Genomic DNA, 19,428 nt, shown 5'->3' with positions numbered 1-19,428 from the left:
ATCATCAACCAAATGTTCAAATCTCATCTTTTAACCATTATCCCTAAAAGACATACAATCATATTCACATGTCCAACTAGTTACAAGCATTCAAATGGTCATGCATTAACAAGTAACCACACATAGTAGCATAAACCAAGGTGGATCCAGTAATAAAACTTTTCAAACAAACTATAGTTGAGATTCAATATTTTAAAACTATTCAACTACTATCAACACACACTTGCATCAGACTTTACAAAAGATCATGAGAGGGTTTAAAACCCCCCATATAAGCAAGGGCATACTAAAGAAGTCTAATGTAACATGCTACCTAATTAATCTGGACATCTAACACATTATTATGGTAATAAAAGTTTTAAACATGTAATTAATGATTATCATGATAAAAGAATTGTGCTTATTTATAAAAACACTAGCCTTAAATCCAAATTTTATAACAAAATAATCATTCATATCTAAAAAAAATTGTAGACCCATGATATTTTAAGTAAAAATCTTAGGCCTCTAGCCTTATCTATCAGCACTCATCCCTACATGCAAAAATATAAACTAGTCATACAATTAATTAAAGATCTCAACAATTGCAAATCCAACTTTAGTCAACTAAATGAGCCCTAGGTGGGAATACAAATCAAATGCACGAAATGTGGCCAACATATAACAATATTATAATTCATGCCTTAAGTGTCTTTCCCGATAATCCACCCTCAAAACCTATACTTGAAAATATTAAACTATAAGGCGAGACAAAATTTTAATAATTGAAAGAATTAATTTGAAAAGTTTGCAAATATGGAATTTAAGATAGTGAAGTGGAAAGATAAGATACACACACAGAGTTTATATAGCAAACAATTTTGAACAATCATTTGAATACTAAAACATTATAACCTAAATCACTAAACTTATAACCTCATTTACTTTTGACTAAACCTGAGATCACTTGAGAGATGTAACTCGACTAAAGGTTACAAAGCTCTCCCTAGGTCAGGGCCCCTTCTCTTACTAGACAAGCTCAAAAGGGGTCATATTATCCCCAAAGATCTACCCTAACCCCGGTTAAAGGACAAGGGGGTGTTTAAGGGCTTGACAAATTACCAACCATGATATTCTTGGTAGTGGCTATACCAATCATCATGATGTGATCATTTCATACTAAAATAATATCAAAGTACCAACATTATTTTAGCCTACAAATAATTTTATGCTATTGGCATTATTTCAGCTTACAATAATTGACATCATTTCAGTTGATAAAATTTTACAGTATTGGCATTATTTTAACCTACAAAATTTTATAGCATTGACATTATTTCAACCTACAATAATTAGCATCCTTTCAGCCTACAAAATTTCAAAGCATTGTCATCATTTCATCTTATAATAATTTTATTTTTTTCACAAACACGTCTTAGCTTCCAACCACAATACATTTCAATACAATAAAATTCGATCAATTGCATATAGTTGATGTAATAATTTAGGAATAACTTAAACATCTCAACACATGCAATATCATTTGCTAAATCATATATCTACTTTACTATTGATTTTCGTTACGTGCATAATAAATTACCATTTTTCAAGATATCATAAACTTCTTCCAACAATATATATATATATATATATATAATAGCTTACAATTAAAATATGCGAGTAGTCAAATCAAGCTTACATAACAAATTAAACCTAGTTACTTCACTCTAATAGCTTAAATAAGCTTGAGCAAGTCACGAATGTCCATGCCCGAATACAAAGTTAATCTATATAATCAATGGCATGTCCCAATGAATGGAATTTACAAGATAAGGTCCCTGATTCCAACTAAATTTCCAAATCTCTAGTTCAATTCTCAATTTAACATTATATTATTAATTATAATTATTTCTCAATTCAAGCAACTCAGTTAAATTCTCAATTAACAATCAAAACCTCAGATTATACTTAATTCTTAATTTCTTCAATTAACATTCTATCACCTAGGACATACTTTGAAATTCTTTATCAATTTCTCAATTCCTTTTTCAAGCATACCAATTAAATCTTATAATTCCAAACAACTCATAAGCTTCTATTCATTTTTAAATTACTTCCAAAAATCATTAGAAGGACCTAGATCCTCAATTTCTTCTACTACGGGTTCCTCTAAAAATTCTTAAATTCCTATTCAAGTCTAAACAATAAATTTCAAACATATTAAATCTCAATTTCAACTTATATAATCACAACCTAGGCATTAAATTACAATCTAAATCATTAGAGTGCCATTAATTACTTTAAACCTTCACTCTAACGACAAACACTAATCTCAAATCATACAAACCAAACATTTGAACAAATCAACCTATTAAACACTTATTCTAACCCAATTAACAAATTTATATACAAAGTAATCAATTATAACCATTCCAAGTTTGAAATTATAGAAACCCCAATTTTTTTTACTGTCAAAAAAATTCAAAACAAAGTAAAAAATTTACTTAACAAAATATTTAAGAAGTTTGCCTAATTTTAAAATCTTCAAATCCATCGGAACCCATTTTTTAAAATCTCCCTCACGCGGACACACTGTTTTTGAAGTACCTCTATTCTTCCTTATGTGAATTCTCCTTCAAGGCGGAAAAGAACATGGTGGGAGAGGCTTTGATTTGACACTTTAATAATAGTGAGCGGGCCCCACTCTCTCTCTCTCTCTCTCTCTCTCTCTCAAATTTTCTCTTCCTTTCTCTTTTCTAACGCTTCATTTAATTTATTTTTATTTTACATAATTTTCTCCATCTTTATAATTTAGGATTTTTCACCTTATAAATTTTCAAATCCTCTCCCATAATACTTTCAATTTTCTTTTAAACAAATATAACTCAAAACCTTAAAATGTAAGCCTTTTTTGATTAAATTATCTCTGCTTAAATAATTTCATGATAAATTTCAATTACCATGAATTAATCTCATTAAATTCAAATCAATGCCAATAAATATTTACCACCTTTAATTTTGTACTTATTTATAAAATAATAATTCAGTGCTTTAAGAATACAATTAGAATCAATTTATTTTGATCAAGATTTTCTCCAATTTCGTATTCTATTTTGTTAAGTTATAATCATATATGCTTCTATACCTTAGACAACATAAATTAAGTTACCTTAAACCTCAATTTACTTGATAAATTATATTTTAATATTACTTTAAATTTTATTGAGTAAAAATTGGGATGTTATACCTAAATTGACAATTAGGTTGGTAATAAGGCATTCAAATATCACATACCAATACAAAAGACATCACAACGTGAGTTAAGTATTTCTAGCTTCCAGTGCTTCCCCTTTACCTCTACTTGGTGCTTCTCCTAAAAATATTGAACGATAAAGAGTGAGATATAACATCTTAATAATCAAGGCATAAAAATTCAAGCATATGATTGTATGGCAGTAAAAACATATAATACAACATTCCACATTTCATAAATCCATCAATACTTAAGATATCGTAAAGCTATTAATCATAGTCACATAGCATGTATATCAGTAATAACAAATATGCATGATCATGCGTCCAGTCTTATTTCTCTCCTTATATCTTTTGAATGAATCTATAGGCTACCATATCATATAAATCTAACTCGTGTGACTGAGTTAAACCTACTGTCCAATTGTGAGGGATTACCTGACTAAAAATTTTTGCTCTCACTCTCAGATCATGGGTTCTCCTTGCTTGAATTATTGGGGCATCATAATTGCCCAATTCATAGCATCCCCTATAGGAATTTGGTGATAATAAGCATTGTGCTCGACCCATGCCATTCTTATAGGAAATATGACAAAACTAAGGACATTTAATCAATAGTCATGCTAACCACTATGCACAAACTCAATGGGCTTACACCACATGGATTTTCATATCACCCTTAGTCACTCGAACAATTCTGTAATGATCCCTATCACTTGTGGCATAGAGACTACTTGCTGAGGCCTATAATGCGTCCTATCATTGCCAACCCTCAAACAATATATCTGTTATAGCCAACAGTTTGTCCATCATTACTTGTGACATAGAGGCCACTCACCGCAACCAATTCAGGACGACACATCCATAGTGCCCAACTTGACAATCGATAGCAGCACACAACTAATCACAATGTAATTATGACAACAATAAAATTTTAACTTTTGATATGCCTAATTTTCACCTCAAACCTCCGATTAATGTGTTCTAAGTGCCTACATGAAGATAAATAAATATATTACCTATTAGCTCTGGTCTTCTCTCAATCCGCTATCAAATGAGAATCTTGAAACACTTGATTGATGCCAATGTATGCATTTACATTCATAATACAACAACTAAATGTCTCCCCTCAAACCAACCATTAATCAAAGACTTCCCACGTGTATTGAACCTATTCATATATAAACATATCATATGTTATAATGACTATCATGAACCATAAGCATACATTTGCATGGTTGACCTCACTCTATAAACATAAGAGGCTAACATCCAAAATGTCCAAGTCAAATATTAAAGGTTGTATGTAAGATATAAATGTAGTCTAATAGTACAACCACTAATGTTGGTAATGATAAATATTCAAATACACTAAGTAATTAGAGACTTTACTTAAGAAACTATGAGTCTTTAGTCTCCGCTACTTCTCCCTTAGCCATATACTTAACGTCACCTAGAAAAGTATTAACAAATGAGAGTAAAATTATACAATCTCAGTAATTAAGGCACATAAATTCAAATACATAAAAGTATGACAAATACAAGTTTGTAGGGCAAATATTTACGCATTACATGCTATCAGTACTTAATATGCATCATGAAAACTATTAATCAATAAAAACATGGCATATAATTCAATGTATGACAATTATGTATGATCAAATACAATCCATCCTTATTTCTCTCTTAATATCTTTTGACTGAATCCAGAGGATATCAAATTATATATGACTAACCTGTGTGAATGATTTAGGCTCACTGTCTAATTATAAGGGGTTACTTAATCAAGGTATCCCTATACCTTACTCTCGAACCATGAATTTTCCCTTCTCGAATATCGGGGTGTCAAAATGGCCATGACCCATATCATCCCCCACAGGAAATTTGTGATCCCAAGCATATGTGCTCACATATGTCGTCCTTAAAAGACTATAGGCATAAATGGATTATAATCAATTATGTCAACCATCGTGCACAAATCTCAATGGAGGTTACACCATATGAAATTTTTATATCGCCCTTACTCATTCAAGTGAACTCTTACCCATCCATGATCATGCAACATACTCATGTTATTTAATGACGTGTCATAATGCAAACTTAACTAACTTATCTCATAATTAAGTACATGCCATCACATCAATAATACAAAAATTAATATTTAATCTTATGTCAAAACTCTATGCTTATGCTTGTCATAGCACTGACTATCCACTTAAGCATATAATACAACTCAATCACAAGCTTAGTTATTCACATACCCATCATTATGCTCATTAAAATTACAATGGTCGTAGTTTCATCATTACATTGTGAATCATATAAAATTAGTTGCAGAGGGGTATAAAAATCATTTCACACAGAACTTTAATCTTAAAGAGGTACCTTAGGAGCTCACTATCATTATTACTTTTTGCGAGATTAAATTGTCATTTCCCTACTTTAAAAGGATTTATTTGTCATTTTCCTATAGATAATTGTGAGAAAATTCAATGACTAAATTTTTTTTTCATTATCTAAAATTAGAGCTGTTAATTACAACCAATCTAGCTCTAAAGGCCAACCCTTGGAGGGCTAAAGCCTAAATAATTTAGTTTTGATAAGCCTAATTATATCTAGGATTCCATTTTGCAAGGCTTGGCTCTGGCTCTTAAGGTTGAAATGCTAGCCTTGTGGGCCTCAACCCTATTTTTTTCCTTTTTTAATTTAAAAACCTAAAGGAACATATTTATACTCCTTAAAAAAGTTATTAAACGTAAGATTAAGTTTAGAAAAATAAATTTAAGCCAATTCACAACATAACAAATATGTAAAACTTAAATATCCAAGTCTAATATTAAATAGTAACATCAAAATTAACACAAATAAAATTTAGACTTTGCTAACATTATCAACTAAATCTTAATGAATGAATGAGGAAGGAAGGAATAAGTCTAGGATTTTCATTTCTTTTAGCTACGTACTTAATCTTTTATTTTTTTTAAGATTGAAATTTAAAAAAATAATAATAACAAGGCTTAAAAAGGCTTACTCCTTCATTTTTGGGCTTGAAATGTTTAGCTCTTTTAAACTCAAATTATAATTTTATACACTAAAGTAGTGGCCCGATCTTGATTGTTTAGGTTTTAAAAGGGTCAACTTGACGTGCTTGATCCTGATTAAAAAAAGCCCTATTTAAACGGACAAACTTGAGGTTTTAACATCCTTACAAGTGGGATTGCCCGATTCGAACTGGACCCTCATGATCAAACTGGGCCAAGCCTAATCATTGTCAAATTCATCACGTTCCCAAAACAAAAATGGGCCTCCTTTACCAAAAAAAAAGGCCGTTATGGGGAAAAAATATTTCCCCCTATAGGATTCAGATGTAATTAATAGCTGATTAATTTGTAGATCCTCAGCATTATGTTATACTTAAAGAACAAATTTTATTTTAATTATAAGGATAGGCACTAACAGCTTGAAGTGAAATCAAACCTAAGACTTCCGACTTTCTAGAGAACTTACAATTCACTGAATTGCAAAGCTATTGAAATTGGATGTTTCCAATCAAACAAATTCATATTTATATATAGAATTAATTATAATCAATCCATATACTTGAATTCAATAAGATCCCATATTAATTAAGAGAAATAACAAATATTGAATGCAAGAACATGTTTGAATCCTTACTGTCAGAAATATAACAATATTCTAAAGACAGAAAGTTAGTATTGTGATTTTATAGATTGTAAACCTTGAAAACTTTTTTATGGTTCTTTGAAAATAATGCAAAGAGCTAGTTTCTTGTCATGCTTAATTTAGATGCCATGATCCTTATTTATAAACTTATTTTGTAATATTTATAATTTTCTTAACAAATTAAAAGTATCACCTTGAACTTTGCAATTAATTCCAAAACAAATATACCCAAGCCTTACAACTTTTCTAGATTGACCATTTTGCTTTATCTTAATTTCAATACTTCCTACACATTTTTAATATTTATATGTGTGGTCCTTATATGTTAAATTTTTTTTCCAACAACAAAATGTTTGAGATGGAAACTATGTGTACTTCCAAGCAATATGTTTTTAAAATGTGAAGATTTAATTCGACTAACGTTGAGAAAATTTCCGTCGGAAGCCAACAGTGTTCTAATAAAATATAAACAATAAAAAGGGCAAAAAGAAAAAGAAAAAGAAAACCAAAAGACATGCAAGAACTTGAATATTCTGGAGTTTGAAAACTCAATGGTTGACATAATAGAAAATTACATATTGCTTTGATTATTTGTAGAGATAAGAATTAAAATTTGACTTTTAGCCTCCGATTACTGAATATATATATATATATATATCTCTTCTCTTTCCCTTCTAAATTTGGTTTACTTCAAACAGGAAATTTTAGATGCAAAACGTTTCTGCTTTCATAACTCATAAATCTAAATTCGGCCATTTTATCTATATTTAGATGAAACTAAATTATTAACTATACGCAATCGTGTACATGACGAAATTATAATTTAAGAACAAACTTGGCAGTAGAACATTGAAGGATTAAATTTGGGGGAAATGAAAACATATATAATAATTATCGTAGATAGAATTTAATATTATATTTATTTATTATATTTTTAAAAATATCAAAAATTTATTTAAGAGTCTAGTTTTCTTGATATCTAGTAGTTACTCTTCTTTGTAGGATTTTATTTTAAGTCTTTAAAAACTCAAAGACACTTGGTTGAACTGAATAATGAAATTGAATCAACTTATTTCAAAATTTTGTGTTTGAATCTAAGATACCAAATAGTGGAATAGAAAAATAAATTTTTATAATATTATATGAATAAAAATTTCAAAAAATTTTAAAAAATTAAAATTGAAATCTTAAAGAAGTGTTAATAACTTTTTGTCAAGCTTAATATTTTTTTCAGACACAGATCTGGTTTAAATTTGAGGATAAATAAGCGGGTCATCCTTATCCGAAATAATGGGTGGCCACTGGCCCAATCATTCGTGTCTTGACAGAGACATTCGGTCTTTTTTTTTTTTTCTCCCTTTTCTTTTCTTTTCTGTTTTTTTGGATAAACACGGTCAGTCTTCTTCCAGGCTGACGCAAATCAAACCTAATCCAACCAATTGGAAATTTAAAAAAAAAAATAAAAAAAATTACACTAAAATCCCACACAAAAAAAATTAATTGTTGCAAAGTTCAATAACAATTGAACTAAAGAAAACAATTGAATTAAAGAGATTAATTGTTAATCTTTTTAATTTAGTTGTCATTTGATCTTGTAGTAATTAATTTTTTTATATGAAATCTGGATGTAATTCTCTCAATTAAGAAATTAATCAAATGATATCAGTATGGAAAAAACAAAAAGAAAAACAGAAATTGACATAATATATTTTATTTTATATTTTTGAGCCACAAAATGCATTCAGAAAGTGCGCGATTTAATTTTTAGTGGAACGAAATAAAGTAAAATATTATGGTAACAACAGCACCAATTATACGCTCTGATGTCTAAAATTTTTGTTATAACTGACGATTACCTCAGAAATAATCTAAAAGTATATATTTTGACAAGTAGTACTTCCTGCTATCTTATTTACAAGGGACATTCTATAAAATTCATTTGGTTTCATTTAGAAATAACAATGCAATTTTTTAAATAATATTTAAAAAATAATTTTAAAATTACTTTCATGAGGAAGAAAAACTAATATAATATCACTTTTTGAATTTATTATATAAAAGCATATTTAAAATTCTACACATTTTTTTATTTATATTTTTTTTTATAAAATGACCTACAGAGAAGACCTAAGGAGTAGTCAAATGGAGGCAACTCATCCGCCTCTCTTTCTCACATCCAAATAAATAAATAAATAAATAAATAAACAAAGGAACACAGACAAGGTTTTTAATTTTTACTTTTTTATTTTATGCGAATGAATTTTTCTTAAAGTTCTAAGAGATGGGCTGGTCATGAAATAAGGAAAGGCATTGACTTGATGATCAATGATCGGATGTGGTTGGACTTGTTATTATTAATTTAATATAATTTTAATTTTAATTTTATACATGATGTATTACATTATAAATGATATTTTATAAAATACTATCTTATAAAATTAAATTCAGAAGATGAAATTAAAAAATCTTTTTAATATGAGATATCAAATCTTAGCAAAAAAAAAATTATAATAGATCTTGAAAATCAATCACTCTAAATATGTCTAATGCTCAAGCACGCATTCATTATACAAAAAAAAAGAAAGATAAAACCTTGTGCACTATTAGAAGCTTAATAAAATTAAATTTAACAACACATTTTTAAAGAAGTATAAGTATATATATAATTGGAAGTGTAAAAATTGAAGATATGTGGTTAAATTAAAAAAATAGTTCAAGAGTTAAACCAAATAAATCACCAAGGAGGGGGGTGGGGAAGGATCAAAACGAAGATAAGCATGCAGTGTGCTTGTGGTTGTACAGCTTTGCAAACAGAGTCCGGCATTGACAAGATATGGAAATAGTACGCTCCTTCTGTTTTTATATATTAAAAAAAATTATATCATACAATCTAATTGGTTAATTATAATAATTATATCTAAAAATAAAGAAATAAATTAAAATATCTTATGTTAATCAATATAAGTATGTAGTAATTATTTCTCGTCAAAGTAAATTATGAGGGGTGATTTAGGAATGTGTAATAAATGTTTATTGAAATAGTTGATTTTGCTTATATAAAAAATAAGTAAAAATGATAGTTTCTCTTACAAATAGAAATAGAGATAGTAAGTTTTCAGTTTAATGATCTCATAATTAATGTCTTATCAATTAAAAGATCAAGCTAGTTACTTCCTTGAACTTTAAATCCATTAAGTTTATAAATCTTGAACTCATTTATTATATAAATTATTTTTTAAACTTTTAAAATCAATGAAATCTGTCTCTTGCCATTAATAAAGATTAACTTTAATTGTTAACTGACTAACAAATAACAAAAAAATAAAAATTATAAAAAAAGATAAAAAAATTATAATAAAAATCCAAAAAATATATATAGACACCCAAAAAATTACAAAAGATAACTAAAAATTTTTTTTTGGTTACCTTAATTAAATTTTGAGGTTACTTTATTGTCCATTAGTGATCAAAGTTAACTTTCATTAACGGTAGGAGTTTGATTGTGTTATTTTTAAAAGTTGAGAAAATAATTTATATGATAAATAAGTTCAATGTTTATGGTACCATTGAACTTAAAGTTTAGAGAATTAATAATTTAGTTATTTACCCAAAGATCAAAATACTAACTTAAATGTTGTAATTTTGCAGGACAAATAAAGTGATAAAACATCACATACACAGATTTATACGCGTAAACGTGTGTACGTACGTGTGTGTATGCATGTGTGAAAAGAATCGATAATTATTATCTAAATTGAAATTTGGAAGATCGAAATACTAATTTAAGTGATGTAGTCTTGCAAGAAAAATAAAGTGCTTCACACACATAATGCACGTATATATGCGTAAATATGAAAAGAATCAAGAAAATTGAAAGTCTTTCAGGAAAGTGATTTCATGCCAACTATGAAAAGCGACAATGCGACATCATTCATTTTGGATCTTGAACAGAAATGCATGCATGGTACGTATAAGAGGCTTAAATAAATCATTATTAAAAAATAATTAAATTTAATAAAATGAAAAATTTAATTTGGTAATGTAGGCTGAATTATAAAAAATAATTTTGAGTGTAGAGATATTTCAAATATATTTGGACAAAAATATATTGATTATTATTGAACGGTGGCAATAAAAATAATAATTATTAATATTATAAATCTCTCAATTTTAATGTGAAAAGCTAAAAATAATCAACTTTAAATATTCAGCCAAAGAGGCACCATATTCAACTTCTCTGAACAAAGATTGGCATATTCGTTTTTATAATTGAAAATGTCAAAATTTTGTTTTATGACATTCATTATTTAATTAATATATACAAAAAAAACCTTAAATATTTTATCACATTCAGGATTCACGAATATAAATTAACGTTGGATAAATTTTTAGAGCACCTAAACAATTTTGTCCCTTACGTTTAGAAAGATTGCATGAGCCTCCAACTACCAACCTACCCAAGTGAAATGACAGGCCTTGTCTCCCGAGCCTCACGTCTAGTGGGAGAACTGAAGTAAAAAAAATATTTCAATATCATAACTCATAATCTTAATCATCAAAATTTAAAAAATTACAATATTTTTTGATGAATTATAAAAATAAATTATCACTTTTTTAAATCATATATATCATCTATACTTTCTAAAATTAGAATATGGTTTTCTCGACATTGCAAAGTTATTACTTTCAAATTTTCAATGTATCAGTACACTTGAAGAATATTTATAAAATATGAATTATAATTGGAAAATATATCAATAATAATTTACTTTTGATATTTAGTACAAATTTTAAATTTTTAAGGGTCTAAATTAGTCATCAATGTCAATATTTACTACTTTTCCTTTTTTTTCCCCAAAGAAATATTTAATTATGTATGACTTTTATCGTTTGTCATTTTGATGCAAACCGAAAGGGGAGAGAGAGAAGATGAGGGAAAAGAAAAACTCGAAGAAAGAGAACAACTTGATATTCAATTCTTATTCATTCAAAAAGATACACAAAATAAGATGTGTTAACGTTATTTATAGAGTCTTATGTTGTGCTGGACTAAAAAAAAAAAAAGGAAAAAGGAAAAAGGAAAAATTTAAAATGTGAAGAGAAAAAAAAAGTTGAGGATTGTAATTTCTTCTCCATATTCTTAGCTGAGCGAGAGAAAATGAAAGGAAAAAACATCTAATTTCATTTGGATAATAATAACTTATTATTTATAGAAAAATATTTATATATAATAAAATTAAAATTTTAAAATATTATTTATATAATTTTTATTATATATTATTGATGGATAAAAATAAAATTGTAAGGTATTTTATCTGGTTCTAGCCAAAAAAAATTTTTTTTGTCCAATTTTAAAGTTGATTTATTAAATTATTAAATATATAATAATCTAAATTTTAAAGAGGAGGGAAAACTAAGATGAAAATGGAGGGAGGCAAAAGATAGAAAACGAAAAGATTCGTGAATAAATTTGAAAATTTAAGTTTTTCTCCAAAATTTTTCCATAGTTAGCAAAAAAAATTGAGGGTAAAAATATATGGGCCTTACATATTATTTTCCTTTCAATTTGTTGTCCCTTTCATTTAAAACTAATTTTTTATTTAAAACAGTAATACAAACCTAATATCTTAACAATACTTAGTATAATATGTCTATAATGTTTTTATAATGAAAGTTTAAAAATTAATTAATTTATTTTTTTATCATGATATACTATTATTTGGCACTTTCAAATAGATGTTCTTTATATATATATATATATATATTGGACAGAGATCATGCAGATATATAACATTATTAGTATCACAAACGGATTCATCTTCTCTCATGTGTGTGTGTGTGTGCGTTGAATTTTATCATGTGCATGTATCAGAATTTCATCACATGTTTCATCAAAAGCAGTAACATAGTCCTATGGGCTTCAAATCATGGTATTCTTGTGTTTTCCTGTGGGTTTGATGCCAACTTTTTCATTCAATTAATTGTGAATCCTCCTGCCCCAACCAAATAACTTACTCTTCTGACTTGAACCCTCATCTTCCATTTTTCAAAAAATTCTAACAACACCAGCAAAATCATTCTTACAAATAATATTACTCATCAGTCCGTGACTATTCGGATATAGTGTTTTAAACTGATGCACTCTTTGGTATGTTATACTTTGTAGTATCATAATGTCTTAATTCTGATTACATAATCGCTTAAAATATTAATAATATAAACTAATGGTATACCAGGTTAGTTTATATTACGTGTTTTCAGATTTATATGAGTGATTTCACTAACAAATTATCATTGAGAGACTACCTTTCACATCACTTAAAATTTAATTAATTTAATTCATAGTTATGTGTAAATCACTCAACATGTTAATTAAGAAACCATTTGCATATAAAATAAATTTCTTGAGGTTCATTTAATTGGGGGTGTGACTCTAATTCTGCTAAATAAATTTCTTGAGGTTCATCTGCATACAAAATAATATTTTATAATATGAAAATTCCACATTTTAGTCAAAGTTAAAGTCAAATTCTCCACAAAAATGTATTTTCTAGGGGGGAAATGCTATTCTGGAGTGAAAATGATGTGATAAATGTATATAAATTAACATGTTACATTTAATTACAGTTATTATATATATGTGGAGAGGAAAGAAAACGATTAAAACTTAAAAGGATAGCAGTAATTTTTTTATACATAAAGACCCACGTTTTCAATTCGTCATTTATACTCATTCTTATTCATGGATCGAATAATATTAAATAATTCGACTTATTATTTAATTGATATGTTGTTCACCTTAGATACTATGTAAATCATTTAGACTATTAGCAAGCAGGCATTTAATAAATAAATTAAAGTACGAACTAGTTTAATCTTTAAAAGCGTGTACATATAATTGAGAATTAATCAAATCAAATAAGGGAATATGGATATTAGGTGTTAAAAAGCAGACACGTGAAGGCTATTGTTAATGAATTAAGAGGCAAATATTGGAAGTCCAAGATTCCTTTGTTCACATCTAAGTTCACACACTATTATTGGATTCCTTATCCAAGATGCTTCTTCGTTATCCCTTTTCACATTCCTCTCTCTTCAGCTGTTTTATCTTTTATGTATCAAACTTATATATCTTTTTTTTATTAACTGTATATTCAATTTACTACATATGCAGTTGCAGAACTAGGATCTTGGATCAGGGGCAATAACAAAGCTAAGATTCTCGATAAAAAGAAGACATTTTTATCTCTTCCAAATTAACTATTTATTTTTTTCTTCTCTGTTTTGCTTTATTCCCCATCTAGTTTTCAATTATAGATTCATAAGTGTAGTGAGCTAGTAAAAAATATTCACCCAATTACTCTTAAATTTTGAATCTTCATTGTTTATTATTGCTTTTTTTTTCCTAACTAGTCCCTAAGTATACTTTCAGGGCAAGGAATGAGTCTATTTAGTCATATTAATTTTTTTCTATTTTTTAAATAATTAATAAATAATATTGGGATTTAAGTATAGTGAAATTCTGGACTAATATTCATGAGGCTAAGTTAAAAAATTGAATAGATATAGGCTAAAAAAGTAAGATTGAAATGAGTTTAAAGTTTAAAATATAAAAATAGGGGATACAAAGTATAATAAGTAAAAAGTGCAAATTATAAAATAGAAAGCCTTATACTACCAATCATGTCATTTTTTTCCAATTGAGGGGGCATTACATGTGGCTTCACTACTGTACGCACGCAAATGCAAATTTCTTTTTTTAAGAAAAAACTATTAGCTAGTCTCCCATATATGTTCCAAGGATTAATTAATATCTTCTAGTTTTGGAAAAAAATTATATATAGTCTCTTATTAAAAGTTATATAAAACTCTCAAAGAAAAATTACCAATAAATTACATATTTTCTGCAAATTTTGTTAAATACACAGACATCTTCAATGTTTTTTAAATAAATATCATTAGTTTAGAAAATAGAAGGAATATGTGTATGTAATTTTACAAACTCAAAAAATTGAATAAATTGTTGTGTAATTTATTCTTTATTTATGTTAAGAGCAGTAGTTTTGAGTGAGCATTTGGAAATGTTAAACAAAAAAAATCCATGTTATCAATATCAATAAATCTATATAAACCAGTGAAGGTATACTGGAATTAGTAATATTTATAATCCACAAACAATATCACTCATTTCTTAAAATTTGTGTAAAGCGTACTAGATCCGTATATAATTTAAAAAGAAATAAATGAGTAAATTATTTCTTTAATTTTAGGTTAGGTAGCGGTATAGCTCTTGAATTTATTTATCATTTAAATTATTTTTTCAACTTTTAAAAATAAAGTAATCAGGCCTTTGGCATTAACAAAAAGTTAATTTTGATAATTAGCTGATTAAAAAATGACATCAAAAATTACATAAAAAAACTAAAAAATTATAATAAATGATCCAAAAATTATGTAGAAGGACTAAATTTTTTTTTGATTATTTTCTGTAATTTTTTATATCATTTTTAGTAAACTAATTGTCAAAATTAATTTTCATTAATGGAAAGAATTAAATTGTATCGTTTTTAAAAGTTGAAAGAATGATTTACACAGTAAATAAATTTAGAGTCTCAGGTATTATTGGACCCGAAGTTCATTGAATATTTTACTCATTTACCCTTTGAAAAGGTTTGAGAAAGGTTGATATTCCCTCCATTCTGTATTATAAGAAACTTTTAGCCAAATTATTACACTTCATTAATTGAACCTTGAAAAACTTAAAATATTTTAAATTTTTTAACATCTTGACCAAAAAAATATCTTAAATTTTTTAATGAATGAAATATAATTTATTCATTAATTTTTAAAAAATATTTGTGTAAGTTTCAAAATGCTTAAAAAAAAAACGGGTTGTCTCTTTCCCTACACACTCACATCTATGATGCATGTGTATATAAGTATATTTATATGTGGAGTCTGAGACGGCAAAAAGGATTAAATTTTGGTCAATAAAAATCCATCCACAAAAGCAGCCACGTAACAACATATCAAACAACGGAGTCTGGTGACGACCCAGTCACCCACCTTCTCTTATTCTCATTATATATATATATATATATATATATAAATAACCCCACACAACGTCCCTTATCTCATTATCCATCTCATCTTCATTCTCAAGCTTAAATTTCAATCTTATCTCCGCTTATCTTCATTTAAATACTTGCATATACACAACAATCTCATATATTGAATCTACATATCCAAATTGGATTACTTTTATGGGAAACTGCTGCGGAAAGACGCCGTCTTCGTCAGCTGAGCACTGGGGTGGCGAAGATTGGAGTTCTCTGACATCCGACGACAAGAGCTCAACGAAGGTGTTGGATGAGTTGAATAGAGATTTGTTATTAAGTGCTTCTGCTTCTTCTAATTATGGGAAGATTAAGATAAAGATTACAAAGAAGGAGCTTCAAGTGTTATTGAGAGAAATAGAGAAGCAGAAGATGATGAAGAAGAAGAAGAAGGGAATTAGGAAGGTGAAGAGTAGTGTTTCTGCAGAACAAGTTCTGGTTCGTTTAATGGGGGCTAGAGATCTTCAGAGTCATCGTGCTGGCCGGAACAGGAGCCCTGTGTTAGAGAGTATTCCAGAAGTTGACTGAGATTGATTAATTAAGCAGCTAGTGATGAGGTTCTTTTCACTGTACAAAAGGCTGAGTAATTTATTTGTTGATTTTTTATTTAATTCTGATCTGGTCATGTAATTTGGTGAAAGTAGCTAGCTAGATTGGGTTTTGTCTTCATCAGGGTGTATTTTTGTGAATATTAAAGCTTGCAATAAAGAAGCCAAATTAAATATTATATATCCTCAAAAAAAAAACTCATATATATTATATATATGTATATATATTTTCCCCTATATATTCTCAATATAAGACATTCTGTAAAACATAATGAAGTATTTTATTAATGGGTTATTGCCAAAAATGTTTATATTTGGTTCATTTGGATGACATATTTGACTTTAAAATTTAAAAATAAAAATTAATCATTTTAATTAAAGGATAATTTGGGATTTCTATATATAAATTTTTAAAAATATCAAGATTCTTAATTAATTTTAATCACCTTTTATAATTCACATGATTTAATTAAAAAATGTCTCATAAATGACAGGAGAAAGAGTATATAATAAAATCTACTCTTATTATATGTAGGTACTAGCATGACTCAATATGGTTCCTAACTCTATTTATAATTATATTTGATGTATTAATTAATGTCGAGAACAAAGATCGCAACAAATCAAATTAATGAAGGTTTTGTCTGAGGCAAATTCAAATGGTTTAGAACAATTAAAGAAGGTTTCTTGTTCAAATCCATTCACTTTTACATACAGTTTGGCAAGTCGAGATTAATTACATATTTTTGAAAGTGAAATAAATGTATTTATTTTCTAGCCTTTTTTGCGATTTTTATGGATATGAGGTGTGCATGACCTAGATCAGCCACCGAACAATTTAAAAAAGCTTTTGCAAAACGACACTGTAAGCGTTAGCTAGCTAGATTTGCATTTGCAATAATATATCTTAGTTGGGTATTCTCCTCCTTTGAATACTTGATCTCTTAATTAATTAACTAATTTCTATGTTTTCAGATTTAGAAGGTGGATGGTAACTGTCCTTTAGTTTTTGTTTCATTTTCCTGTGAGTGTACTCCTCAAGTTTAGAATGATTTCACTATGGCACTACCAGAAAATTAAACTAAAACTCGAGGCAAATGGCAACTACATTGTTTTTTTTTTTTTTGGGGTATGTTACGAGTTGAGGGGATACACATGCATACATACATATATAATTTCTGGTCAAAGAAAAAGAAGAAATAATTGAGGGTATATACTATAGAGTCACTCTCAACTGATTTTTTTTTTTTACTTTTTTCACGTCGGAAATTCAAATGATTGCGTCATATATGAAGAAATAAGAAAAGATACAGCAGCACTCGCAATTCATACCATAATTTTTTTAAAATAAAAAATTTATATTTAATTTCCTTACATGTGTGTGTGTTAAATATAATAGAAAATAAATATTTTCCACGACGCTTTCACAAACAAAGTTTGAACAAGGAAGAGCAGAAGGAATTTTGCAAGATATATATATATATATATAGTCATATCTATTTTCCAAGGCAAAAGCTAAGGCAGTGTTTTGTTTTAAAAATATATATTATTGTTCCGTCATTTTAAAGTTTGAAAATATAAGTACAAGAATTAAAAAAAAATCTAGTGAATATTCGACCCACGAAAAATCAAGGGTCAAAGTGATTTTTGAACATTTGAATAATTTTGAAAACCATAATTCACATATACTATTGAACAAATGAGAGATCTGAAATATAACTCTATATATATTTATATAAAGATGCCCTCACAAACTTTTGAAAATAAAAGTAAAGGATGTGTTCAAATATCAATTCAGATTGACATGAGTGATAGAATCTTAATTGTCCATTATATAACTAGTTGAAAATGAAGGATGTGTTCAAATATCAATTCAGATTGACATGAGTGATAGAATTTTATTGTCCATTATCTAACTAGTTGAAAATTTCATTTTCAACTTTTGTATATACATGTTTATACAAAAGCAATCTAATTGGAAAAAATTTACCCTCTACCACTTTCTATAGTCCTTAAGAAATTATTTGCATTAATATTGCATTTTGGTGGAGGATATTCTCAGTTGCATAAAAAAAAGGATGTGGTCATGTTATTTCAAACAAACCTCAAGAGTCAAGAGCTAGGATGTGTGATTTTCTTATTTGGCAAGATTTAAGAAAAAGGTGTGATTTTAGCAAAATTTAGTGTCTCAATTTTAAAAATCAAAATTTAAACTACCTCTCTTTCACAATATTTGTCACTCCTATCATAGGACAACTTTTAAAAGTATTTTTTTAGTTCTTAATACAAAGCACACAATGACATATCAATTACATTTTTTCTAATATTACATATATTTAAACTTATTAATTATGAGAAAGAATGTAATATAAATTTAAATTTTTTTCATTTAAATAGGAATAGAATTAAAAGTTTATTCTATTTTTAGACAAAATTAATATATAACTAAACTATATCTTCTTTATTATGGTGAGATAATTTGAAGTGTCTTATAATAAAAACTCGAGGGAGTATTTAAATTTGTATGGACAATTTAAAAAGTTATTAAATAGATTAAATTACCCTCTTAATTAATATACTTTATCAATAGTTTAACTAAACATAAATTGGATGTTGTTGACTAACATTCCCTTAATATATTAGTGAAGAAAGAGAATATCTTTAAGATAGTCTGATTTATAATTAATAATTATTGTTATTAAATACAAGTCTATTAATTCACACATACCAATAAATACATTTAAACAAGAGTTAAAAGTTATTTTTATCTGTTAACTTTATCTAAAGTGTCACTGGATGGGGAGGGGTCTCTCCTTTGTTCTGCTATTGATTAATTTTATAATTAAAAA

General features: G+C 27.4%; 1 protein-coding gene across 1 annotated transcript; it reads left to right on the top strand.

Moving 5' to 3' along the window:
- Positions 1–16,178: 16,178 nt before the first annotated feature.
- Positions 16,179–16,559, top strand: LOC129293135 (uncharacterized). Its single transcript, XM_054930938.1, has one exon. The coding sequence runs from the start codon at positions 16,179–16,181 to the stop codon at positions 16,557–16,559; it is 381 nt and encodes a 126-aa protein (XP_054786913.1).
- The last annotated feature ends 2,869 nt before the right edge of the window (positions 16,560–19,428 follow it).

This window comes from Prosopis cineraria, unplaced genomic scaffold (assembly GCF_029017545.1).
Source record: "Prosopis cineraria cultivar Desert tree isolate PC_DT_omini unplaced genomic scaffold, ASM2901754v1 PC14, whole genome shotgun sequence".
In the NCBI taxonomy this organism is placed as follows: Eukaryota; Viridiplantae; Streptophyta; class Magnoliopsida; order Fabales; family Fabaceae; genus Prosopis; species Prosopis cineraria.
The sequence above is the reverse complement of the archived record's forward strand: the minus strand, read 5'-3'. Positions and strand labels throughout refer to the sequence as shown.